Source organism: Heloderma suspectum, chromosome 8 (assembly GCF_057233095.1).
Source record: "Heloderma suspectum isolate Gila_16-S chromosome 8, 16-S_ref, whole genome shotgun sequence".
NCBI lineage: Eukaryota > Metazoa > Chordata > Lepidosauria > Squamata > Helodermatidae > Heloderma > Heloderma suspectum.
Window position 1 is genome coordinate 39,873,305 of NC_139465.1, and position 27,378 is coordinate 39,900,682.

A 27,378-nucleotide genomic window follows, 5' to 3' on the forward strand; every position below is an offset into this window, starting at 1 on the left:
TAGTTCTAGAAGGTGTTGTAGGTCTTCATAGAACCGATCAACCTCAGCTTCTTCGGCCTCAGTGGTTGGGGCATAGACTTGAATTACTGTGATGTTGAATGGTTTGCCTTGCATTCGTACTGAGATCATTCTATCATTTTTAAGATTGTACCCCAGTACTGCTTTTCCCAACCTTTTGTTGACTATGAGTGCTACTCCATTTCTTCTAAGGGATTCTTGCCCACAATAGTAGATATGATGGTCACCTGAATTAAATTCACCCATGCCTGTCCATTTTAGTTTGCTGATTCCCAAGATGTCGATGTTCAATCTTGCCATCTCCTGTTTGACCACCTCCAGCTTACCTTGATTCATTGATCTGACATTCCAGGTTCCTAAACAATATTGTTCTTTACAGCATCGGATTTTCTTTTCACCACCAGACACATCCACAGCTGAGTGTCCTTTCGGGTTTGGCCCAGCCGCTTCACTCTTTCTGGCGCTACTTGGAAATACCCTCTGCTCTTCCCCAGTAGCATATTGGACACCTTCCGACCTGAGGGACTCATCTTCCGGCATCATATCTTTTAGCCTTGTGATACGTTCCATGGGGTTTTCTTGGCAAGAATACTGGAGTGGGTTGCCATTTCCTTCTCCAGTGGACCACATTTTGTCAGAACTCTCTGCCATGACCTGTCCGTCTTGGGTGGCCCTGCACGGCATAGCTTATGGCTTCACTGAGTTAATGCAAGCCCCTTCGCCACAACAAGGCAGTGATCCATGAAGGGGATCCTGCACTTACTTTAGAATAAAAAGTTGTTTAAAAGACATAGCTGTTAGCTGTGTCATTAAAGTAATGTGAGCACTGGGTCTTAGAGTTCCAAATTACCTGGTTTAATTCCAACCCTGGTGGTGGTATTTCCAAAGTGAAAACAACTGACAATCAAACTGGGATGGCATGGCACCACAAACTGGAAAAAAAGAACAGGGAGGAAACTCCAGGTGCTGAAAGACTTGTTGATAGCCCCAACGCATTTTGGAAATTGTTCCTTGGGGCACATTTTCAACAATGATCCACCAATATAAGGAATACTCCTGTGACTTCTATCCGAAGTGGAACAAGATGCAGTTGGAATTGTTCCATTCCATTGTTCCATTTTTGTTTTTATTTCCCAATTTTGTACAGAGGGTTGGAACAGTCCCTTCAGTTCCTTCGTGTCTTTTGCCTGCACTACAGTGCCTGTGTAATTGATAAAACATGGTCAAACAAAGGAAAAGGGAAACTTTGTGATAGTACATATGGTTGCATTCATATTACTGCGGGGGGCATTGGTCTATCAGTGCGCAAGAATACATTTGAGCTTCAGTAAAACACCACACAAAAAGACTCCTGAAACATACTTGTGTTCATATCAGGATTCCATTTTTTGCAGAGTTTTATCAACCATGTTCATGCTTAATTAGGGTCGCCACCTCCTTTTTCTGTCAGGCTCCTCATCTTTAAGAGCACTAGATGTCAGGTAGGTAGATCACAGTCTTCACCATGTTGGGAACAACCATACCTATCACATTTGGCTGGTGCAGATTGCTGAGAATTTCAATTCCATTCCTTTTTTATCAGAATTTACCCAAATTTGCAGAGTGCTTCATATCTGGAGAGAAAGAACGTGAGATTTTAAACATTCGAATGCAGGAGAAAGTGAAACTGACAGATTCGCACATCCCTGGAAGGGAAGTCTACATTTAAAGAAAAAAAAATCCCACTCACCCACCCACCCCCATTCACATGCTGTATTACTTTTACCTTTAAAATTTTGTATTAATTTTACCTTTAAAAAACCTAAGGGATTTGCTGTCCCAAAAAAGTAGAGAATCCACACTCCACATGGACCTGGACATTTTGAGCGGCATTCATAAATACGTTACAATGCAGGCATCTGGTTTACTGTGATGTACAGCTCAATCCTTTGCAGTGGAGGCTGGTAGCTCTGATTTCAGTGGAGCAGTGAATCCATTCTGGGTTTCAGTCAGGACCAGCCAGAACTCTAAAGGAGCTAGCCAAGGTGCTGGATCCTATTTTGGGGGTGGGGTTCAGCACCTTGGATAGCTCCTTTAGAGTTCTGGCTGGTTCTGACTGAAATCCAGAATGGATTTACAGCCCCACCGAAATCAGAGCCAACAGCCTCCACTGATCCTTTGCATGTTAACTCAGAAGCAAGTCCTACTGAGTTCAGTGAGGTTTACTCCCAAGGAAGTGTACACGGGATTGTACCCTTTGTCTTTTATCTCACACAAAGACAGAGTGTCATTTTATGTATTATAAGACTCAAATGAACTGATTTAAAATTGTACTAACCTAAATAGGCTTCTCAGTTTGCAGCACTGATCAATTCCACCCCCTTCTGAAATCTCATAATCTCTGCAAAGAATCCCTGCTCCCTTCCTTTGGTCCCGTCCCTTTCCTCTGTATGTATCCCAAGTGGGGTAATGAAACTGTGGTTTATTACATGTACAAGAGATATGCTTTGCCACTGCTTTAATGTGCAAATTCAAAGTCATCTCCCTGCCCCCTGCTTAAAACATAGGGTTTTCTATCCCCCTTAGGGCTAGTTTCACTTCTTATTGAAATAAGCCCTTTACAGATATCCCCATTCCCACTTTTATGATGGATAGTAAGCCTCTGAAATGTTGCCTAGTTTTGCTAGTTTATAAAAGAAGTGGATTTTCTTGCTGTGCATGCTGATCATCTGAAACAGGGGTGGGAAATCCCTGGCCCTGCAGATGTTTTCAACTCCCATCAACCCCAGCCAGCATGGCCAGTGGTCAGGGATAATGGGATTGGTAGTCCAACATCATCCGAAAGGCCACAGAGCACCCCTGCTCTAGAAACCCAGCCAGCACACCACAGTTCGGCCACAAATTTTACCCCTCAGATAATGAAGAAAGTTGCCTTCTACTGAGTCATACCACTCGTCCATCTAACTCAGCATCATCTGCACTAGATGTGGGGAACCTCCAGCCCGCAGAAGTCCCCACCTGGCTTGAAGAGTCTTGCAGGCCCCACCCACTCCCCTCCCCAAGCCTGCCCCATGTCCTGCTTCCTGGCTTGGAAGCTGCCAGGGGTAGGGATGTACGAAAGGCACTTAACTTTCGCAGATTATGTTTATGGTTGGGGGGGAGGCGTTCCGTCCCTCCCCCCAGAATCCTGGTCAGCTGGCTGTGCTCCGCAGCGATTCTGTGCAGCTGCCGGCCAGCTCCGCCAGCAGCCAGACATCCGGCCGCTGGCTAGCAAGGACGCAAATGCATCCCTGCAGTCAGCCGTGATAGGCTAAGTAAATGTTTACATAGCCTATCACGGCTGACTTAAAAAAACAACAACAGCAATGCGCATATGCAAATGGGCAGGCTTGGGGAGGGGAGTGGGTGGGGCCTGCAAGACTCTTCAAGCCAGGTGGGGACTTCTGAGGGCTGGAGGTTCCCCACATCTAGTGCAGATGATGGCCATGGCCGCCGCCATTTGCGTTCCTTATTTTGGCATGTCTTAGTCTACGTAAACATTTACGTAGACTAAGACGGCGAAAATAAGGGGAACGCAAATAGCGTAGCGGATCTGCGTACGCGCATTGTTTTTTTTTTTAAAAAAAGTTGGCCGTGATAGGCTACGTAAACATTTACGTAGCCTATCACGTTTTGTTTTTTTTAAAACCTAGCCGTGATAGGCTACGTAAATCTTTACATAGCCTATCACGTTTTTTTTTAAAACTGGAAATGGCAGCGGTGGCAGCCGGTCGGAAGACCGGCTGCCGCAGCCGCCGCCGCCGAACCGCCGCCGCAGCCGCCGCTGGAGCCACCGCCACCAGGAAGATCCGCCCAAGGTAAGTCTCGTCCCGGGGGGGCGGGGGGGCAGGCCGTTCCGCCACCGATTTCAGGGGGCTGAATGCGCTGGCATCCGGCCTCCCCGAGATCCGTGGCGGAATTTTCGTACATCCCTAGCCAGCGGGTTGGGGAGGAAATAGGGGAGGAATCCCCTTGTTATCTCCAACTTGTGATTGGAGGTAACAAGAAAATTCCCCTGCGTGCCTCTCCTGCTCCCCCAATTGAAAGGGTGAGCAGCACACAAAGGAATCCCCTTGCTACCGCCATTTAACAAGAGGATTCCCCTGGGTGAGAGGGAGCTATGCACTCGGCCAATATTTGCTGCCAGTGGAGGCTGATGACTCCGATGTCAGTGAGGCCCTGTATCCTCTATGTCTTTCAGTCAGAACTCTAAAGAAGCCATCGAAAGTGCTAAACCTATTTTGGGGATTGGGTTCAGCACTTTGGATACCTTCTTTGGAGTTCTGACTGGAAATGGACTTCACTGCCCCCTCCTTCCCACAGCAGCCCCTTCAGCCCCCTGAAAATGCTACACAGAGAGTCAGGAGACCCTGCTGAATGGGATAAGCTGTGGGGGGGAATACTCCAAAATCTCTCAGAGGGATCTTCCACGAGTGGAGCCTTTCCTCTTCCAGAAGGTCTGTTTCTCTTGAGGAAGGCAGATCCTGGATCCAACCCTATAAGTCTTGTTGGTTGTTACACAGACTCTTTTGGAAGATTCATATACTGGAATATCACTTTTCCCCCCTTTTGTGTTGTCATAACAACTGGGGGTGGGGAGACCACTATAAAAATAATGATCACCCTGACCATATTTTTAGAAACTGGTTGTCAAGGTGACAGAATATGTTTTTTCTTTTCCTTTTTTAACAGTCCACATTTGTGGGTTTTAGAGTGTATGTATATTTCTTGGTGTTATTTTAGGAACAAAATCCACATCTTGCGAAACCTTTGCTCCTGTCGGCAGCAAGCTGAGCAGATGCCCACATCAGAATGTAAAGGGTAGAATTAGAAGGGTTCTAAAGATCACCCTTAAAATGTGGGCAGTCTGATGCATCTTGATCTGGCTGTGTTTTTTAATTCATGGTCTGAGTGAATAGAAATATAAAAATAGCCTTACCAAACCTGGAGCCCTCCAGATGTGTTGGACTACAACTCCCAGCATCCCCCAGTGTCCCTGTTCATCAAAAAGTGACAGGCTGTGAGCCCTGGCTCCATTACATCACTAGTGCTGCCAACTACTGATGGGCAACTTCCAGCAGGTCCATCTCTGGGTATTTTGGTGCCCTAGGCAAGGTGGTCTTTCAGTGCCCCAGGGAACATACTGACACCACTGCCCCCCTTCTCTTCTTCCCCCCCATCCCCTGGCAGCACAGGCGATCTTCATAGCCACCTCACCCAGAAGGCCTTCCTTTAAGGAAAGACCCCTTCAAAGTGTGGCATTTGGGCCTGCCCAGCACTCCTGAGGACCCACCCACCCGATCGATCCCTTGCTCCAGGAGAGTCCTCAGAGCGAGAGATTGGACAGGCATGCAGGCTCTCTGGGTGGCATGGATGGGTGGGCAGCTGGCATAGGGGAGAAGCTGGAGCTCCACTGGCACCTTTGGGGGGAGGTCATTTTGGTGCACTCAGAATTTGGCACCCAAGGTGGCCGCCCTATTCACCCCCTCTCCTCCAGAAATGGTCCCAATTTCAAGGCCACTTTCTATTATTATTATTATTATTATTATTATTATTATTATTATTTCTATACCACCCCATAGCTGAAGCTCTCTGGGCAATTTACAAAAGTTAAAACATTAAACTACAACATACGAAGTTTAAAAATCATTTACATAAAAACATATGGACAATATATACAACAACATATAACTAAAAGCAACTTTGAACTAAAAACTTTTTTTTAAAAGTCCAACAATAAAACACAGCTTAAAACAACTGCTTAAGAATAGTATACAAAAGCCAGCAAAAGGAGCAAGAGTTCTAAAAAGGGACGGCCTGCCGGAATAATAGAGTCTTTAATGCCTGCTTAAAAACCTTCAATGAGGCCATCAGGCGCATTTGAACCAGCAGGTCATTTCACAATGGAGGGGCAGCCAAGGATAAGGTCTCCCGTTAGGTGGCCGCAGCAGAGAGCCCTCCGAGGACCTTAGGTGGCGGGCTGGGGCATAGAGGAGAAGGCGCTCCCTTAGGCACTCCCTTAGTTATTAATCTTTTTTATTGTGATTTTAACAAAACAACAACAACAAAAGAAATCATGCAGGATAAAAAGAAGAAAAAAGACAAGAAATTACATGCATAGAAATATCAATATTCCATTAAATACAAGTTTCTAGAAGAAAATACAAGGGATTATGCATAAGTGTGGTAGGCGGCAGTATTGCAACCGAAACTCTCCCCACACAACCTGAGTTCTATCCCAGCAGAAGCTGGTTTTCAGGTAGCCGGCTCAGGTCGACTCAGCCCTCCATCCTTCCGAGGTCGGTTAAATGAGTACCCAGCTTGCTGGGGGAAAAGTAGTTAGGACCGGGGAAGGCAATGGCAAACCACCCCACTATAGTCTGCCAGGAAAACGCAGAGGAAAAACGGCATCCCTCTAGGGGTCAGTAATGACTCGGTGCATGCACAAGAGGAACCTTTCCTTCCATGCATAAGCTTCAAGAACAGCAGACCAAATATCCATATACTTATCCATTTGTGAGTGGTGCCTATATAACACCAGTTCAAATGTTGACAGCATTGTTAGGTCCCCAATCCATTGCATTATAGGAGGTGCAACACTCCTCCCAGTATTGTAATATCAGCCTTTTGGCTATCAAGAGGGCTCGGAAAATCCATTTGCACTGACAATACATTAACATTCTTATCTTTAAACTGGATTTGGACTGGACTGTCCCTCAAATAGAGGACTCTGTCCTATGATAGTCCTTCAAAGAGAGGACCATCTTCTCTAAAATATGACACATGGTCATTCCCCACCTTCAGTTTCTGTGTCACACTGCAGGGCGACACTATTAGACTGTGACCCAGAGAGAATACTAGGAACTGGAGATTATGCAGATATAGACGTGCTTTCGGTATGACTTCAGCAGCACGGACTGGCACTGCTCACACTTAGGAAAGCTGTCGCTTTTTTGAGTACTGTGTCGCTCTATGCCTCCTAATTGCAAAACACTTTGTTCATGCTCTGCTTGGTGAAAAGAAGCACCAGCCCAGAAAAAAAGTGCAGACTTCCATCCAGCAGAAGTGCCCTGTGAAGTGCCCTGTGCCACTGCTCTTTCTTTTGCATTTTGCTTAATCTTTTCAACAGTACAAGAGCAACCAGCCTCTTCACAGCCCTAAGTGTATGCCAAGGGGATGGGGAAGTTGGAATTTAGCTCAAAAGAGAGAGTCTTCTGTGTGTGTTTTTAACCAGCTGGCCCCCCAAAAAAGCAGCCTTCAGAAATCACATTGATATCTCAGTTTTCCTCCAAAGATCTCAAGGTCCCATCCTTTTTTATCTTCACAACAACCCTGTGAGGTAGGTTAGGTCTGAGAGATCATTCAATTCAATTCAGTTCAATTTTATTACGGTTGTAGACCAGCAAGGAGAGATCATTTCTAACTGACCAAAGTCACTGAGCTAGTTTCATGGCTGAGTGGGGATTTGAATCTGGGTCTTCCTGCAGTCCACGTCTGGTGTCATAATCACAACCTCACCCTGCCTTGTCTTGCCTGCCTGTTTGCTTTCCTCTTTATGGACTCGTATCTTTGTTACAAAGGTACTTCCCCTTCACTGGGAGACTGATCTGTAAACATAGGGGCACACTTGCACATCACTAAACAAGAGGAAATGTATCACCCAAAAAAAGAGGCCAAAGAGAGTACAGATTTGCATAAAACTTGCATGTGCTAATTTATGTAGAAATGCAAATGTAGAAATAATGGCACTAATTTAAATAGAAATACAATACATCTCGTCATAGCTGGAAAGACTGCGACTATGTGACTTGTATTCCTATTGCTCTGTCTGCTGTCTAGGTGTTTACTGTTTATGGTGTTTACGGTCTCCCTTCTTACGGTTCTTTCTCTTGAATCAGGGCCTCCAGGAGTGGAGGCTGGTGGCTCCTTCTTCGGTGGGGCTGTGAATCCATTCTGGGTTTCAGTCAGAACCAGCCAGATCTCTAAAGGAGCTATCCACGGTGCTGAATCTATTTGGGGGATAGGGTTCAGCACCTTGGGTTGCTCCTCTAGAGTTCTGGCTGATTCTGATTGAAACCCAGAATGGATTCACAGCCCCACCGAAGAAGGAGCCACCAGCCTCCAATGGCCTCTCGATGTTTTGGCCTACAACTCCCATTGTCCTTCAGCATTGGCCATGCTTGCTAGGGCTGATGGGAGTTGTAGGCCAAAAATCTGGAGGGCCACAAGTTGCCCACCCCTGCTTTCAATGGACTAGACAGCCCTTCAAATAGAGAACTGTCCTCTGTAAAGTAGGACACACGAACACCCTAAATGGCTGGCACTCCCTATTGCTTGGGGAAATTCTAGGGATGTACGAAACTCTTACCTGGCTCCGCACCGGGCAATCCGCGGTGGGGGGGAGGCGCTCCGTCCCTCCCCCCAGAATCCTCCCCAGCTGGCTCTGCTCTGTGGCAACTCTGTGGAGCCACCGGCCAGGGCCGCCCACAGCTGGACATCCAGCCACTGGGCTGCACAGGGACGCAAATGGCAGCCGCCATAGCCACTGCCATTTGCGTCCGTGTCTTTAGCCATGATAGGCTACGTAAATATATACATAGCCTATCACAGCTAAAGACACGGATGCAAATGGCGGCTATGCCATTTGCGTCCCTGCCCTGAGCCGTGATAGGCTACGTAGATACTTACGTAGTCTATCACGGCTTGCCACGGACACAAATGGTGGCGGCGTGGCGGCCGCCATTTGCGACAGCAGCCTGGCAGCGGCTGGAGCCACCAGAGCTGCCGCTGCCGCTGAAGCCGCCACTGCCACGTAGGCTCCGTTTTGCAGGGCTTTCACAGGGTGGTAGGCAGGTTGCTCCATTCCGCCACGGATCCAGGGGGCCGAATTTACTGGAATTCGGCCTCCCTGGGATCCATGGTGGAACATCCCTAGGAAATTCAGAGAGAGAAGAGTGGGAGTGCAACCAGCCTTCTTCCTTCTCACATGAACCTCAGCCCAAGCAATTCATGGGGTTTGAGTGGGAGAGAGACAATGGAATCCTCCTTCTTCTGACACACATCATGCAGAGAATGAAGGCGTCTATCTATCGCAAAGCCATGGGAGAAAGAAGACCCTTTACAGGAACCACTGATTAAGCCATTGATCCACGTTATGCAGCAACACAGCACCTTTGGGGTCCATGTGTATGAGAGGGAGCAGTGTTTTAGAACAGGGGGATGGCCTTGCCCGAGAAGCAACCCAGTCAGAATTCTAGCAAGAAATCTCACATGGAATAGTGAGGGAGAGAGAGAGAGATGTCTGGCCCTCTTGGAAACATGGTTTGTTTTTCTTGACTGAGGGTGGGATGCAAGTCATGTTTAGAGTAGACCCATTGAAATCATTGGTACTTAAGGTAGTCATGACCCACTTATCCCACTGATTGCAATAGGTCTCATTTGAAAATGTCTGATCTGGATCCAACCCTGAGTGTTCTGAATTTCCTCAAAAGGAGAGAGTCCATATTGCATGTACAGACTGCAGACATTGCATTCATGCAGGAACCAGTTAATGGCCTGGTCTTATGACCCAGAAAGGATTCGGGGGGGGGCCTCCCCTGCTGCTCTTTCGTCACAGTCAGGGGCCCTGTGCCCTTGCACGCCTTCCTTGCTCATTGATTGTAGCGGGTGATGGATTTGCATGTGTGAAGGATCACAGATCAAACTAGAGGCATAACTCAGTGTCAGCAGAGGACTGGCCTACAGCAGAATTAGGTGGCAGAGTCCTACCATGGTGGAATGGTCTGTACCATTTCAGACTGCAGGTAGGAAATGGAAAAGAAATAAACCATTGTTGGGGACTTGTGCAGTGGAGGCTGGTGGTGCCTATTTAGGTGGGGCTGTAAATCCATTCTGGGTTTCAGTCAGAACCAGCCAGAATGCTAAAGAAGCTAACCAATGTGCTTAAGCTATTTTGGGGATAGGCCTCAGTGCCTTGTGTAGCTCGCTTAGAGTTCTGACTGAAATCCAGAGTGGATCACAACCCTACCGAAATCAGAGCTACCATCCACTGGACTTATGATCTCACTACTGGGTCATGCAATTTGCGTAAACAAAATGATTCTTGGCTGCAATACCTTAATTAATTTTGTCTAGATCCTGTGTGTGCATGAAATATGCTTTGTTCTTCTTGAACTCCTTTACAGCACAGCGCCTATGGGCACGTTTGCAGAGTCCCCCATGCCTTTCCTTGCTATTGTTTTTAACTCTAAAACAATTCATTTCCTCCACAACAGACTCTTTGGTTTGACCTGCACCAGAGATTGTCGGACAGCGAAAACACAGCCTGCGCAGTGAGTATTCATAAAACCGTCTGTCTTCTGCAAGGAGGGAATATATTTACATATGCAAATTAAGAGGACAGGGAGAGGCATTTCCACCCAGTATTCATCTCAGGGAATACATTTACGTATGTAAATTAAAAGGACAGCGAGAGGCATTTCCACCCAGTATTCATCTCAGCCTCCATCTGGTGCAAATGTGACTCTAAAGGTCATCGCTTCTTTGTGGTAAGCCAAGAGGAAAGCTTAATGACTATTCCCCATCCTAGGTTGTCTGTCACATGGTGGCCCCTCCTGTCAACATAAAACACTGTCTCATCCATATGGTCAACACACCATTTCTGCAAGCCCTTGAGAAAGGAAGCAGGTCGGAACTTTCTTAGGAACTGGAGGGAGATGGCCCTGAAAAGGAGACAAGTCCCCAGGGACTCGGCCCTGAACATTGGATGCATATAACAATTTCCACGTCTATCAAACAGAGGCACATTTTTTAAAAAACAGGTCATGTTCATAAAATGAACTATAATTATTTCTTCAGTTTTAAGCTCAAGAAAGTTTTATACAATGTTGTGTTATGGTTGCTGGCTTCAACATTCCTCAGGGCTGAACTATCCCCTATGTCAAATATGTACAGTGATCCTCACCCTCAAAGTATGCATGTGGGGCCCAAATTGGGTTCCTTTTTAAACTGGGGGATGCCAGCAACTGAACCTGGGATCTTCTACCTGCAAAGTGTGTACTCTACCACAGAATTTAGCCCCTCCCTGATCCCTTTTTGGTTGATACAAATAATTTTAGGGCACAATCCTATGCATGTTTGGACAGAAAAAGTCCTACAACTCCCAGCATAGCTGACTGGGGAATGCTGGGAGCTGTAGGACTTTTTTCTGTCTAAACATGCATAGGATTGTGCTATTAATTGATTAACCTAATTGAACGTCACCGGCCAGGGAGGTGGCCAAATATGATCTCCAGTGGTTGAAGCTGAGGCTTCGATGTCCTGTACAGGCCTTTTCTGCTGCCCACCTGCTAGCAAAACCAGGCTAAAACGGTTCCTGCTACAGAATAATTTATTCAAAATTAGAAAAAAAAATGCAGATGAATTCACTTTGTTATGTAAATGAAGCACTTTTTTTTTTCTTTGAGCTTTCACCAAGCTCTTGAAAAGGAAATGCTATGGAGCTCAGTACTGGTTGACTCTACAGAGCAGACCAAGTCAAATAAGAGAGATGTTAGTCACACTTGGCTAAGTGTTGATTGCACATTGAACACACACATATGTCCCAAAAACTCAACCGTTGCCTCCACACATTGTGACAGATCTCAGGTGCGTTTGAAAATTTTGGCCTTGAGATATTGGTGTTGCTGTCCTCTCCATGAAGGATGTGTCAACAGAGCTAGCAAAGATCAGAGCATTGAGCAGACCCCAGAGTTGTTGACAAGGAAATGTGAGCCTGAGGATTTTTGAAAAGACAGAAACTGAAGCAAGCCTCTCCCTGCATGTTATACCTGTGGGGGGGAAGTAAAACAAAAAAAAGCAGATATTTTAATCCTCTTACTCATTTAGAACACAGTCTTCAATACATGTATGCTAAAAGCAGACAAAGAACAATGCTACATTTTTAGCATAATTTGAGCAAGAGTAGGACCGGCCGTACCCTTGGGCAGAAAGAACCCAGTTACTACTACTCTCCATTTTCTTCCTAGAATGAGATAGGATCATTGGCCTTACACACGGTATGAAAAACTGGTTGCTTCAGGTGGCAGATGCTGGGAGATGGCGGCAAGATGTTGCATGCCATACAGCCTGCTCTGAGCCCCCTAAGCTGGCCTGCTGTCTTATGTGCTGTGGAGGACACTGCCGCATTGCTACTATTGAAGTAGAAGTCAATTGCCAGTCCAGTTGGCTTTTGAACATCAAACGGGGGGCGCGCCATCTCATTCTTTGCTTCCGGCAGCAACATCTCGTGGGCTCCCCACCTCACCCCAGAGAATATTGTCCTTCTCTGTATATTTGACCATAGTCATCTTGATTTAGTTTGCTGGCAGAGGAGCAAATGAAAGATTTTCTTAACTTCGCTAAACCTGAGCATGGCAGTTGGCAAAAAGAAGAATGCCCTTCTCTTTCTTCCCAGCACTCGTTCGCCATACCAGTTCCTTGAGGGCCCCAATTTTTTATCCCACATTCACTAATGCATCCTATTAATAACTGGTGCGGTTTCAAGCTGCCTGTATTGTCAGCACCGCTGCTCACTTCCACATGTGAGCAAGGTTAACCGGGGAGATTGCTTTTCTAATCAAACCCAGCCGCTAGTGATTAAAAAGTAACTGGAGTATGAAAACAGAGCCTTAAAATAACTCGCCTTCAGTTGACCACATTGTTTTCACTCCCTAGCCATGCATGCTGTCGCTTCTGGGCTGGGAAAGTATTTGGATTTTACAAGGGGAGGCTCAAAATCCCCCAGCCAGCCCTCGTGTTGCAGATGGGGGAACGAAGCTCTCTAAAACAAAACACTTGCATCCTGAAAAATGCCTTGCCTTTCACTCCCTTTTTCGCTCTTTGATGATTAAAGGTAGTTGCTGTTCTCGCAGGAGGACTGTTTCACATTTCTTTCACAGGAGAGACTCAGTCCAGAGAGATGGATATACACTGCATTTGGAAGGGCAGAGTCAGCATGGTTTACTGGTTAGAGCAGGCTTCTTCAATCTGGTGCCCTCCAGATGTGTTGGACCTCAACTCCCATCGTTCCCATGCTGGCTGGGAATGATGAGAGTTGTAGCCCAACACATCTGGAGGGCACCAGGTTCAAATCCTTGCTCCACCATGAAGCTTGCTAGGTGACCTTGGGTGGGTCACTCTCAAACTAAACTACCTCGCAGGGCTGTTGTGAGAATAAAATGGTGGTGGGGTGGTGAAGAACCATGTATGCCACCTTGAGGTGCTTGGAAGAAGGATAGGATACAAGTGCATAGGCCCAGATATTCCAGGGAGGAAGCCAAAAGCCTTGGAAAGGGGACAGGATGGATGCAGGTAGATGTACAGCAGGGCCGGCATCAAGGACAGGCATGACTGGACACTTGCCGAGGGCCCACACCCCTGCTGGAGGCCCACTGACAAGAGCCCTCTGGACTTTCTCCTCACCCTCCTCTCCCCTGTAGCAACTTGCTTGTTTCCCTGCCTCTTGCTCTGGCCCAGACAACAGTCGTGGTGAGAAGGAAAAGCAGGAGATAGGAGATGCCATTGCCCATTTGCTCCCTGCCTCTCTACCTGCCAAGGAAGCAAGTTGCAGCAATGATAAGAAAAAGGGGAGCAGTTGCAGCTGATGACAGTGGTGTGGAGAAGGTGGACTCACTGAGGGAGGGGGCCATTGAGGGGGTCTTGCCAAGGGCCCTCAAAAACCTGAAGCCAGCACTGATGTGCAGGATGGATGCAGGTGATATACAGTGCTGGGATTATGGGTGAGGTGGATGGGGGCAATGAGCCCTCCAGCTGAGCCCATAGACATAAACCCTGTCCTTCATCCCCAGCACCAGTCCCCCCATTCATTGGCAAAGTGAAGCCAGGCAGGTGCACTGCAAGCAGATACTGGCTGCCTGGGAGTGTCACGTTTCCCAAGTCTGAGCCTAGCAGTTGCAGGTCCCAGAGTTCCAAGGTGGCCAGCACAGACAGGGATCAGGCAAAGGCAAGGTCTCCACCGTCCAGGTCACAGGCAACAAGGTCCCAAGGAAACACAGCAGACAAGCAGCAGGCAGAAGGAGAGTCAGAGTTCAGTCCAGAAGTAGTCATACTAGGAAGCAGGCTGGAATCAAGACCAGGGAAGCTGAATCCAGGAAGGTCTAGTCAACATTTTTCCCAGCAATCCTCTGACCCAGATGCTGCTGTGTTTATGCAGAGGCTATCAGAGCCTCACCCAGGCCTCATCCCTGAGCTGTTAGTGACTGCAGCTGAAAAGGTCTGCCTGGTGAGCAAGCCTCCTACATGCAAGTAAACCTTTCCTCACAAGGAGGCCTCTGCTTCAAGCTAGCACTCCTTCTGAGCTCCTATCTTTTCAGGTGCCATCTCTCACAAGAGCTTCGGGGTTTCTCTGACGCCACCTCTGAGGCAGACCCCTTGTCCTCCACAGGTGATGTCATCATCCTAATTACCCCCAAAGGCCCAGGCTCCTCCTGGTCTACTGGCACTTCCTGAGTGTTGCTGGTGCAGGTGGTTCCTGGCCTGCCAGCTCCTCCTCTGAGGAGAAGTCTTCCAGTGGGGGCATGACAGGAAACACCTTGGTCTTGATGCAATAGCCAAGTTGCTCAGCAGCTGTCTAAAGCAAAGGGTCTCCTTCAAATTCAAAGGTCAACTATATCAAGATGCTCTTCCATGTTGCCTCTATTCCAGTATCTTCTTTTGGTACGAAATGAGATGACCGTTTCCCAGAAGCACCTGGGGGAGTTCTGTGGCTCACTTAAGCAGTACTTGAAGAACGTAGCGGGAGAACCGGACTGCTTCCAGTGAGTATGATGTCAATGTTCCTGCAGGAAAATTGGGTGCAATACAGAAAGGGTGGGAGGTCCTGTAGCTTTTGGGGGGAGGCTTTAGGTCAGGGGTCGAGCACCCACTCTGCATGCAGAACATTCAGTCCCCGACTTCTCCAGTTAGGACTAGGAAGGAATCCTGCCTGAAACCCCGGACAGCCCTTGCTGCCAGTCAGTGTCGACAATACTGGGCTAGATGGGCCAAGGCTCTGACTCAGTATAAGGCAGCTTTTGGTGTTCCTGTGGCCCATTGTTGGACAAGAAAGGCATTGTCCAACAATGGATTGTGGAATGTATTCTTCCGGACCTGTCGCTTATCATAAGGCAAATTTCCCAGGGCGTAGAGAGGCTGCTGGAAATACCAATGTTTAGAATCTGTTTATTTCCAAATGTGCAAAATGAGCAGGGATTAGAGGCACTTGCTGCTTCGCCCCCCAGCCTGGCCAAGTCCCAAAGGAGCATCGCTCCAAAGCCTTATGATCCAACCGGTTCTCTCAGCATTGCCAACACAAACAAACCCTTCTGCAAGCTCGTCTTAGCAATGATTCAGTTCGGTCATTTAAAAACAGGAAGATGCCTTAGACTGGGGGGAGTCTCCGCTTTGTTGTGTTTTTTACTGGCATCACATCTGCTCCATCTGGGGACACTTGGGGGGTCAAAAACCCGGATTATCCCAAAGCTAGTCTGGGGCTTTCAGCAGGTCACACAGCACTTTACTGCGAATTGTTCGGGTGGCTACTGGGTGGAGTCTCATCCACGTCATCATGTGGTGAAATTGGGGTGGGGGAGCTAGAGATGGGGAACATTGCAATCCTATGCATCTCTACGCAGAAGTAAGCCCCACTGGGTTCAATGGGGCTTCCTCCCCTGTAAGTGGGTTTAGAATTGGGGGAACACCCCTTGACCTGGGTCAGTGAAGTCATGCCCAGGTGAAAAACACACCCCTGGGAAGGGCTATCATGTGGAAGTAAATGCAGAGAGTTGGTATATGCTGCCACAGAAGCGCAGACAAGCCAAATTAAGGAAAACAACTGGACTGAAAGTAGTCTCACTCTCAGAAAAACTGGTTTTTCTGCGAAAAGCTCCAGGATGCCTGCGTGATGGCCATAACTTCCTCTGCCCTGAACGACCTCCAAAATAACAAATTCACAGTAAATCACTTGTGGAGACACTCACCCCATCAGACTTATTAGTCTAAGCCAGGTATTGAAACAATTGGTTTTTGTTTGTTTTTTAATATACAATCCTTTTCTTCCTGAACACATGGGCTGGTCCAGGATTTTCCTTTTTATGATGTGTTTTTTTAAAGCCTCACAGCTGCTCCAAACAACCACAAGAATTCCCAGTGGCCCCCCAGCCATGTTTCCTAGTAGGGAATGCCCATGGTAATGATGCTACAAAGCATTGTTCTCACAGGCAACTTGGACCTAGAAATGTGGCTGGGGGGCTACCGGAGAGCCTCCTGGTTGTTTCATGTAGCAACGAGGTTGCTTTTTTTTAACTGGCGGGAAAAAAGATACCCCCCTCCACACCACCTCATCTTTTAAATGAAGATAAGTCAAGCCAGCACTCCCCCCTGAACATTTCTCAGATATCACACACACACCCCGCCGCCGCCAAAAAGCCTTCCTTTCACTCAGGGGGTGAGAGGTGGGCAAACAGTCCTGTAAAAGTGCAGTGTGGGGAAAAATACCCCCAAACCAGAATATTTTAGCTTAAAGCTTTGATTGCCAGTAACTAAGGCTTAAGAGAGGCATTTCAACCTTTATAAATGGGGAAAACGGATTGCTCCCCCCGGAATCCTCCACGGCCGGCTCCGCTCTGCAGCGTGTCCACGGAGCCACTGGCCAGGGCCACCTGCAGCTGGACCTCCGTCCACTGCTGGGCCGCAGCCGCAAATGGCGGCTGCCGTAGCAGCTACGCCATTTGCGTCCCTGCTCTTTGCTGATAAGCTACGTAAATATATACATAACCTATCACGGCAACGCAGAGACACAAATGGCGTAGTGGCTGCCATTTGCGTCCCTGCGTTAGCCGTTATAGGGTATGTAAATACTTACGTAGCCTATCACAGCTAATGGAGCAAGGGAAATGGTGGCCGCAGACCGGGGCTGCCATTTGCACCCGCGGACGGCTGATAAAAGGTAGGTTCCGTCCCAGGGAGGTTTCGCAGGGTGGCGGGGCGGATTGTTCCATTCTGCCATGGACTCCGGGGGGCTGGATTCTAAAGAATCTGGCCTCACTGGAGTCCGTGGTGGAATTCTCCGCCATCCCTAGGTTCAACATCTCTGCCTGGGGGAATTAGCTTCCAAGGAGAGATAAGATCATGATGAACCACAGATGTAAAAATGTGGAAAGTCACTCAAGGCTGGTGTCAGGTGTAGGCATGTTCTTGTCAGTGAGTGCTCAGTGGGGCCCACTGCCAAGAGCCCCTTGGAGTCTCCTCTTCACCATTGCAACCTGCTTCTTCACTTGCCTCTCGCTCTGGCCCAGACAAGGGGGGGGGGAGCAGGAGATGCCACAGCCTCCTTGCTCCCTGCCTCCCTGCCTGATCAAGCAAGCCAGTGGTAGCAATGAGGAGGAGGAGGAGGAGTGATAGCAGCTGGTGACCATGGTGGTGAGAAGGTAGATTCACTGAGGGAGGGAGTCTATTGAGGGTGTCTTGTCCAAGGGTCTTCCAAAACCTGGAACCAGCACTGCAATCACATCCTGGCATCCACATGGCTGCTTTCTTTCCTCCTGATTAATGTGACGAATCTGGATCTCAGTGTACCCTTTTACTTTCTCCCATATATGCCAATGGATGCCATTCACTTCTATAGGAAACAATACATCAGAGTGCTTGGGGAGACTGGTTTGATGAGTGTCCACTCCATCCCTTCCCCACAAGCATCCCAAAGGGATTGCACACATCCCACCCCTCATGACTTTGACAGGCACTGCTAGGATGGGATCGACCTTCCCCTTCACAGTCAACACCACAAAGAGACACAGCTTTAGGCTAGTATGACTTTATTTTGCTACAGAGTAGCCTTTATACAAATGCAGATTCAAGGAAGCTCTGACTTCCTCAGACCCTAAACAACTAATTTGCAATCTCTGATCAGGAAAGACGAACCAGAGGGTAGTGAAGTTGCTGACAGTTTGCCCGTGAACCTCACAGCCAAACTTGTTTCACAGTGATGCCCCTTCCTTATGGTGGCTCCCTCCTACGTTGGAGCATCTAAGCCCCATCCCTAACTTTTCCTGCTTTGCTTTGCAATGTGCCCTAGCGTCTCTCAAGTCATGCCCCCCCCCCCCTCCTCCTCCTCCTCGGAAACTTGATTTCCCATGGTGGAAGGAGGGGGCAGCAACTCAGCCTGGGCCATCTGTTTGTGAAGGCCTTCAGAGGAATACCTCCCAGTGTCTTGGGGCTCTAGGGAAGGTCCCTCCCCTGGGCTGTGATCTAGCTGTTCCAACTCTGATTCAGAATTGGAGCTGTCGGTAGGGATGTCAGAGAATTTCTTCGGCCCCCCAAAATTGGCGCATTCGGCCCCCCAAAATTGGTGGAGAAACGGTCCGCCACACCCCCCCTGCCACCCCCCGGGATGGGACTTACCTTGAGCAAATATCCCTGGTGGCGGCGGCTCCCAGCGGCGGCAGCCGGTCTTCCGACCGGCTGCTGCCGCTGCCATTTCCAAGTAAAAAACAACAACAACAAACGTGATAGGCTACGTAAAGATTTACGTAGCCTATCATGGCTAGATTTTAAAAAACACCGTGATAGGCTACGTAAATGTTTACGTAGCCTATCACGGCTGATTTTTTTTGGGGGGGGGGGACGCGCGTACGCAAATGGCGGTGCCCATGGGCGCCACCATTTGCATTCCTTATTTTGGCCCGGGTAGTCTACGTAAATATTTACGTAGACTACAGCGAAAATAAGGGCAACGCAAGTAGCGTTGCCCTTCTTTTCACCATAGTCTACGTAAATATTTATGTAGACTACCCGGGCCAAAATAATGAACGCAAATGGCGGAGCCCATGGGCACCGCCATTTGCGTACGTGTGTTTTTGTGTTTTTTTTCCCAAAGTCAGCCGTGATAGGCTACGTAAACATTTACGTAGCCTATCACAGCTGACTGCAGGCCAGGGACGCAAACGGCGGCGGCTACGGCCGCCGCCACCGCCATTTGCGTCCCGGCAGGAGAAGGGGTTTCGTGGCCGGAGAGACGGGGCGCTCCCCCCCGGCCAGAATTTCGGCGGGGAGGGACGGGGTGCCTCCCCCCCTGCCCAGAATTTCAGGGGGAGGGACGGAGTGCCTCCCCCCCACCGCAAAGCAAGCTTCGGGATCAGGTAAGTGACTTTCGTCCATCCCTAGCTCTCAAGGGGCTTGGACTCATCCCCGACAGGCATTTTGCTAGTATGAAATAAAGTAGTGTGGTGGTGGTGTTTTTATCAAGCACTGTCCAAAATGCTGGAGACATAACATCAAAATGATCTTGAACTCTTCTTTAGGCAAGTCATACAAAGGAAAAATTGACACATGATGATGTACAGATCTCAGGGGTATTCTAGACAGCAGGCAATCAACACAGGTCTACATAGTTCTGATGGCCACCCACCATCAATGATCAGGAACCATCAAGCATGATAGAGAATGCAACTCCTCCTGATCCAGCATGGCGGAAGACGGTGGCCATTGATGGTATCTTCCATTGGACACAACACTCTTTCTTTTGATGGTTGCCCCCGTTTCTCTTCTCTGTTGCAGCGTCACTGCAGTGAGGCTCCCTGATGGCATCACTTTCATTGTCTACGAATTCTGGGAGACAGAGGATGATTGGAAGAGGTAAGGAGAGAAGGCAGCCAAAAAAAAATTCAGCCCCAATCCACACTCACAAGCCATGCTGCAGCACCCCCGAGGAGACTCTGGCATAGGTGCTCACCATGTGATATCCAACAGTTGTTTGCTATGGCACCACAGACCATTTTGTGGGGGCAGGGGGAATTTGCCTCACTGATATTTGCCATTTTTACTGTTCTGGAATGGATGCAGACAACAAATGGATAATGAGCATCAGGTTGGGGAAGACTGCTCAAGCCATAGCTGGCTGGGGGATTCCGGGAGTTGTAGTCCAACATGTCGGGAGGATTCCGGGAGTTGTAGTCCAACATGTCGGGAGGATTCTGGGAATTCTAGTCTAACCTATGGCAGGTGGCACCAGGTTGGGGAAAGCTGCCCTACAGCATCCAGGGAATTGTACTTTGGAAGGCACTCCATTAGAAATAGCCACTTCTTGCCCCCACAGAGCTATCATTCCCAGAGTGCCCTGGGGAAACGTAATTACTATTAAACCCGGTTTCTCTGTAGTGTCAATAGAACTACAGAGTGCCGGGGGAAATGTTTATTCCCACATAACCTTAAAAAGAAAAGACATAGAGAATGTGCCCAACAAATGAGAAGTGTGCATTCATTGTAGGGGGTGGGAGAGAGAGACAACTACAACCTGAATCATGCAGAAAAGGTGAAAGAAGATGTAACATTTTTTTAGGCTGTGGGGCCTATTTGAAAACATCTCCTTTGCATTAAAGTGAAATCTACCTTTGGATTGAATGCTGTAGGATTGGGGGCCAGGGGGAGGAGAAGGTCATACAGTTGTGGGTGGGATGGGTTGGCTACCACCTGTGGCATCACCAAGAAAACTCAGCCCAACCCCCTGCCCCTGTACAGTTTTGCACTAAAAAATATTTCTAGGAGCTTATTAATGAGGAAAAGTACAAAGACATAAACAGGTAGATTTCCATATGGCACTTCAGTTTTAAAAAAATAATAAAGGCGGCCAACCCAACTAAAGGAAGAAGTCATAGTGAGGGAGAGAGGAGCAAGTTCAAGGAACATCAGGGCCTGTTCTAGTTGGACTTCCCCCTCGCTCCAGGAGATGAGAGGTGAAGCACGATCATTCCACCAGTACTGCTCATTTTATTTTTCCTTTTCCCTCCACATCCTGTTTTCCTTGTGTGTCATGTCTTTTTAGATTGACCTGCCTCTGGGCAGGTACTGCCTTCTATTGGTCAATTGTAAGCCACTCCGAGAGCCACTTTTAGGGGGTTCAAAAGTGGCAAATACTCGAAAGAAAGACAAGGAAGGAAGGAAGGAAGGAAGGAAGGAAGGAAGGAAGGAAGGAGCAAAAATGGCTGATGAAGTTCAGCACACTGATATTATTGCTCCACTTGCAAAGTCAGGAAGAAACTGGGCTCATGCCACAGCCAAGAAGCCCGCCATGCATTCTCTTTAAAAAACAACAACACACATCTGTCTTCACTCTTAGATCTGTGCCCCCCCCCTGCAAAAAACAACAACCCTGCACATGGATTATGGCTTTGTGCACTCCCTGCAGAGCCTTCTGTGTGCTCATCTCCTCAGCCATCTGTTGTACTGGGCACTGCTGCCACTCTCCACCCTGGCCTCGTGCCCTGCAGTGCACCGCCACCTCCCACCTGAGCGCAGGGCCTGGAATGCGCTCAAATGGCTCGCCTCCTCGGTGGAGAAGCATCAAAAGCCATCTTGCAAAGCGCTAAGGGTGCTGAGGGCTGCTGTGAGAAGAGCGTGTGTTGTTGGAAGTGAGACAAGGAGAGAAGGTGAAAAAGGGAGCTCCCCTTGGCGTGCATATGAATGTCCATTTTCAGAGCAGCACAGGCCCTCGACACTTTCCCTAGCAATTCCGTGACTTTGGTGCACCCTTTCTTTTTTCATGGTGCTGCAGGCACAAGTCGCAGTGGGGAAGGTGTGCCTGAAGCGCATATTCGCTGGTGGTGTGATGTCATCCACCCAGAAATCCCAGAGTGGTTTTGCAACTCTTTTGTACAGTGGCGTAGTGGAGCCAGGATCCACAGGGCCAAAGCCCTTGGGCATTTTGATGTCTGCTGCCCCCACCAGCCTTGATTTCTCTCTTCCCTCCAAATTTAGCTGTAATCCTCACAGTAGCAGGAAGAGAGATGAATTTCCCCCACAACAATATATTGTTGTGAGCTCTCCCTGTTGGAACGCAAAGTGTTGTGGGTTGGTCTGGTCTTGAATGGGCCATTAGGACCCATTGGCTTTACCAAAGCCCTGCTCCTGGTGGAGATGAAAACTCCTAGAACTGGTTTGTTCACATTGATCAGCCCAGCAGCCTGAATCTTCGGACTCTCCTCCGGGGCATGGCTATGGGGGCTTGTCCTGATGAGTGCCCGCACTTTAAAATATAGCACTACACACACTGCTAATACATATAAAACACACCTGGGAGAACGTCTGAGCGCAGCTGGGCTTCCTTTTGAGTAGACATGCATACAGGGGAGGCTGGTGGCAAATCCACTCTGGGGTTCAGTCAGAACTCTAAAGGAGCTATCCAAGGGATTGGGTTCAGCACCTCGAATAGCTCTTTAGAGTGACTGAAATCCAGAGCAGATTCACAGCCCCACTGAAATTGGAGCCTCCACCCTTAAATATATTTGCATACTGTTGCTTTGGGGTGTAATCCTTTGGGTTGCACCCTTGTTGGGCAGAAGTCTTTGATCTCAGAGGCTTGCGAGTATCTAATGCCCTGCTAGCAGGGATGTCAGAGAATTTCACCATGACTATCCGGGAGGCCGAATGCCAGCGCATTCGGCCCCCCGAAATCGGCGGCGAAACGGTCTGCCCCCCTGCCCCCCCCCCCAGGACGGGGCTTACCTTGGGCGAATCTCCCTGGCCGCGGCGGCTCCGGCGGCAGTTCGGCAGCGGCCGGTCTTCCGACCGGCTGCCACCGCTGCCATTTCCAAGTTTTAAAAAAAAAAAAACGTGATAGGCTACGTAAAGATTTATGTAGCCTATCACGGCTAGATTTTTTTAAAAAATACTGTGATAGGCTACGTAAATGTTTACGTAGCCTATCACGGCTGAGTTAAAAAAACAACAACGCACGTATGCAAATGGCAGCGCCTATGGGCGCCGCCATTTGCGTTCCTTATTTTGGCACGTGTAGTCTATGTCAACATTTACGTAGACTACAGCAAAAATAAGGGGAACGCAAATAGTGTTCCCCTTATTTTTGCCGTAGTCTACGTAAATGTTTACGTAGACTACACGTGCCAAAATAAGGAACGCAAATGGCGGTGCCCATGGGCGCCGCCATTTGCATATGTGCAGTTTTGTTTTGTTTTTTTTAACTCAGCCGAGATAGGCTACGTAAACATTTACATAGCCTATCACTGCTGACTGCAGGGATGCAAACGGCGGCGACTACGGCCGCCGCCATGTGCAGACCCAGCCGACAGGATTCGCGGCGGGAGGGACGCCTCCCCCCCGGCCAGAATTTCGGGGGGAGGGACAGAGCGCCTCCCCCCCACACACAAATCAAATTTCATAAAAGGTAAGTGACTTTTGTACATCCCTACCTGCTAGGCTACTGCTGGCAGGGCAGGAGGAGCAATCGAGGTAACTTTTGCTCCTCTGTCCTCTTTTGTGTTTTCACCCCTCTAGACAGGCCTCTGAGCCCATCTAGGGAAGGCATTCTGGTGGGGGCCAGGCAGAGCTAGAGAAGCCGTAGGATTTCTTGTCTCCTGACCTCTCCTCCCAGCACAGCACCCCCTTTCAGATCTCTCCAAGGTCCTCCAAGGCCATTTTTGTGACCTTGGAATGAAAGCACCATGGTTCTTTCTGGTTTCCAGAAACCCCGTTTCGAGGTTGTAGCAGTGTCTAGGGCCTCGGAGGGGGAACTCCAAAGAATGGTATTGTCCCAGGGATGCCCTCGAGGCACCACAAGATTGCTCTCTTAAAGGCAAAGGACTAATGGACAATGTATAACAGCCCTCCTCAACCTGGTGCCCTCTGGCTGTGTTGGAATACAACTCCCAGCATTCCCTGTTCACTGATTGATTTGGCTTTTATATCCCACCTTTTCTTCCTCTTGCAAAGAACCCAAGGCAGCTTACACGGTCCTCCTCCTCTCCATTTTATCTTCAGAACAACCCTGTGAGGTAGGTTAGGCTGAGAGTCAGTGTCTGACCTAAAGTCACCCAGTGAGCGTCAAGGCCAAGTGAAGATAAGAACCCGGATCCTGTCCTGAGTTGGCTGCAGCAGTTTCTGAGTGAAGGAGCTAACCAAGAAGCAAAGTAAAGAAACAGGCAAACATTCTGGCAGACTGGTTTCAGTCCACTGAGGTTCAGGCTAAGGCAGGAGGCAAAGGATAGATAGCAGGCAAAGGTCAGAACATGGCAAGGCAATCAGAGACATTACACAGTCCAGAAGCAGAGTCAAGAAGGAGTCCCAAGGGTCAATCACAAGGCAAGATCCAGAAAACAAGGCATTGGAACTGTTTGTTCAATGTTGTTCCAGCACTGGTCAGCCAGACACTGAAGGCTTTTAACCCCAGAGCCTGCTGAGCCCCACCCAGAGCTCAGCTGCAGTACATTAGAGCGCTCTAGTCAGAGCCCTACTCATGAGGAGTCACTTTCTCCTGAGGAGTCCTTCCTTGCAAGCAAGCACTCCTTCTCACGGGAGCCCCACTGGCCTACCGCTTGGGGGGACACATTCCCAGGGGCCAGGTAGTTGCTCGGCCCCAGAGGCAGAGCCTCCTCCCCCTGACAGGGACGGGCCTGCAGCCATCTCCCCGGCGGGCCCAGGCTCCTCCTAGTCTGGTGACAGTGACTGATCTGGGGTGCCCTCTTCCTCTGGGAGGATTCCTTCAGAGGGGGCATGACAGATCTCCCAAGTCCCAGTCCAACACTCTAACACCGCCCTGGCTTTCCATGCCTGGGAGTTGCAGTCCAAAATACCTGGAGGACATCCGGTTGGAGAAGGCTGATGTCAGAGCTTAAATACAGCCATAACCTTTATCCCATCCATTATCATGGGAGCTCTTTCCACAGACGAAGGCAAGAGTCTCGGCTGAAAATACTAGACGCTCTCTGCTCCATTCTCTCCTGTCCCCAGGCACCTACAGAGTCCTGCTTGCAAAAGCTTCCAGCATGTGAAAGTGGATACGCTGACTCAACCCGAAGCAGTGTCCAGTGTGTCAGTGCCAGGTATGGATCCAAACCTTGCAACAGCAATAAAACATATGAAGTGGGAGAGGGGTTTTCTGATGAGCAGCGGGGTGTTTGTGAGATCACTGAGCCAAATGTCGGAATCAGAACGGGAGCAGTTTGTTCATTGCATGGAATCTGAGACATTTCCGGGGAACTGAAGGGATGGCTTTAAAAGGGCGTTAGACAAATTCCCGGAGGAGAAGGCAATCAATGGCTACTAGTCCTGATGGCTATGTGCCACCTCCAGCACCAAAGGCAGTGAGCCTATGTACACCAGTTGCTGGGGAACATGGGCGGGTTGGTGCTGCTGCACTCGTGTCCTGCCTGTGGGTTTCCTGTGGGCAGCTGGTTGGCCACTGTGTGAACAGAGTGCTGGACTGGATGGAGCCTTGGCCTGATCCAGCAGGGCTCTTCTTAACTTCTTTCACTGGCCTGTCAGTCTTCAGTACACTCCATGCCCTGAGAATTTGAACGGAGTAGAAACTGCCAGGATCAGTAGGGAGAGCAAAGCTAGTGTTGAAAGTGCTCTGTAATCCAGCCCTAAGCTAGATTGGAATGGCAGAGCCCAAGAAGCAATGTCTCTTAGCTTAAGCAGTAAGCCAGCTTTGGGGCTGCATCATCCTCTGGATCCCCTGGATATCAGCCCCTGGATATAACCCAGGCTGGCGCCCTCCAGATGCTTTGGACTTCAACTCGCATCTAGGGATGGCACGGGTGTCCTGTTGGGGCTCGAAGCCCGGCAAGAACTTGCCGATTTGGACCCCCAGATGCCAGTCCACAGATCTGAGCTCTTGCTCGACTCGTGGCATGCTGAGTGGGGCAAGAGCTCGGGCACCCGCTCCCTCAGCAAGGAGAGGGGAAGAAGGCAGCGCCTCTCCTCCTTCCTCCATCCTTGCTACAGCGGCAGTGACGTGGGACAGGCTGGTCATTTTCCGTAAGTTTCCCTGGCCTTACGGAAAACAACCAGCTTGTCCCTTGCTGCCACGGCTGTAGCAGGTGGGGGCGGAGGGAAGAAGGAGGCACCTATCCTCTTCTCACCACCACCCCCGCTGGAGGCCAGGGCAAGAGGCTGGGGGCCAGCCACCAAGGCCCTCCTTCCCCACGCCAGCCCTTGACAGCCAGCACGAGGAAGAGAGGCAGCTCACGCAGCTCGCGGGCAGGCAGGGCGAGCATGGAAGCTTGCCGAGCGGGCCTGGCCTACGCGAGCTGCGGGGGGCAGTTCATCGAGTTCCCCCCACCCCGGAGGGAGATGGGCTCGTCCATCCCTACTCCCATCAGCCCCAGCCAGCATGGCAAATGGTCAGGAATGCCAGGGGTTGTAGCCCAAAGCCGTCTGGAGGTCACCAAGTTGGGGAAGGCTGGGATAAACTATGATACTGTCCCCCATTAAGGCTCCAATCCTATGGTCCCTGGGAGGGCATCCCAGGGTCCATAGGAGAGCTTCGGTCTCTGCCTCCCAGGGCTGAGAGAAAGGTCCCACCTCAGATGCCCACTCCCAGCCCCTACAGCAGGGGGCCAAATCTGACCCACATGGACTTCCAACCCAGCCCACCTGGGCTGGCCTTCTGGGGTCCCCCAGATGACCCCACCCCCTTTCCCCCCACCACCAATCGTTGGGCGGTGCTCCAACTTTTGTGCATTCCCCCCTCTTCTAAATAGCTGAGGTGATTCTCCTAATGCTTAGTTCCTGGCAGGAAGAGCTTTAAGCTACAATATGCTAGTATCCTGGCCCCACCCCTTTTTGCCTTCAGCCCCACCCACCACTGGAATGCGGCCCCTGACAGCTTCTCCAAAATGGAATTCGGCCCTCCAAAATGGAATTCAGGCTGAAAGAGGGTCAACCCCCAGCGTGGCGCAAGATGTCCGCCAGCTCAGGTGGGAGGACGTGCACTGCCACTCCCTCTCATGGCTGGCTCTACCATTAGGCAGAATGAGGTAGCCACCACAGGCTGCAGATGCTGGGAGGTGGCAGCTAAGGATGTTGGAGAAATCCGCCACGGACTCCAGTGAGGCCGCATTCTTTGGGCTCCGGCCCCCTGGAGTCCGTGGCAGAACGGCCTCCGCCCCACTGCCACGCCCCGAAATCCCCCCAGGATGGACCTACCTGGTGGCGGATGCGGCGGCAGCGGCGGCGGATGCGGCAGCAGCTCCAGCTCGTCTTCCAGCCGCTGCTGGGCTGCTGCGGCCACAAATGGCGGTCGTTGTAGCAGCCGCCATTTGCATGGCTGCATTAGGCCGTGATAGGCTACGTAAATACTTACATAGCCTATCACGGTAAAGAGCAGGGGCGCAAATGGCAGGATTCCAGGGGGGGAGGACCAGATCGCCTCCCCCCCCCGTCGAGGATTCCAGGGGGAGGACTGGATCGCCTCCCCCCCCACAGACCCCAGCGGAGCACGGTAAGTGGGGTTTCGTACACCCCTAGTGGCAGCAAGGTGTTGGAAGGGTGAGCTGTGGGTTCTGTGGCCTG

The 27,378-nt window shown here is 49.6% G+C and overlaps 1 protein-coding gene across 1 annotated transcript in view; it reads left to right on the forward strand.

The window, feature by feature from the left end:
• NECAB2 (N-terminal EF-hand calcium binding protein 2) overlaps positions 1-27,378 on the forward strand; it is a 307,800-nt gene that overhangs the window by 279,270 nt on the left and 1,152 nt on the right. The window contains exons 9-13 of the mRNA XM_084812033.1: positions 2,195-2,197; positions 10,311-10,367; positions 14,740-14,852; positions 19,630-19,707; positions 24,814-24,905. Of these exons, the coding sequence (XP_084668159.1) occupies positions 2,195-2,197; positions 10,311-10,367; positions 14,740-14,852; positions 19,630-19,707; positions 24,814-24,905 (343 nt within the window). The remainder of the gene's footprint in view (positions 1-2,194; positions 2,198-10,310; positions 10,368-14,739; positions 14,853-19,629; positions 19,708-24,813; positions 24,906-27,378) is intronic.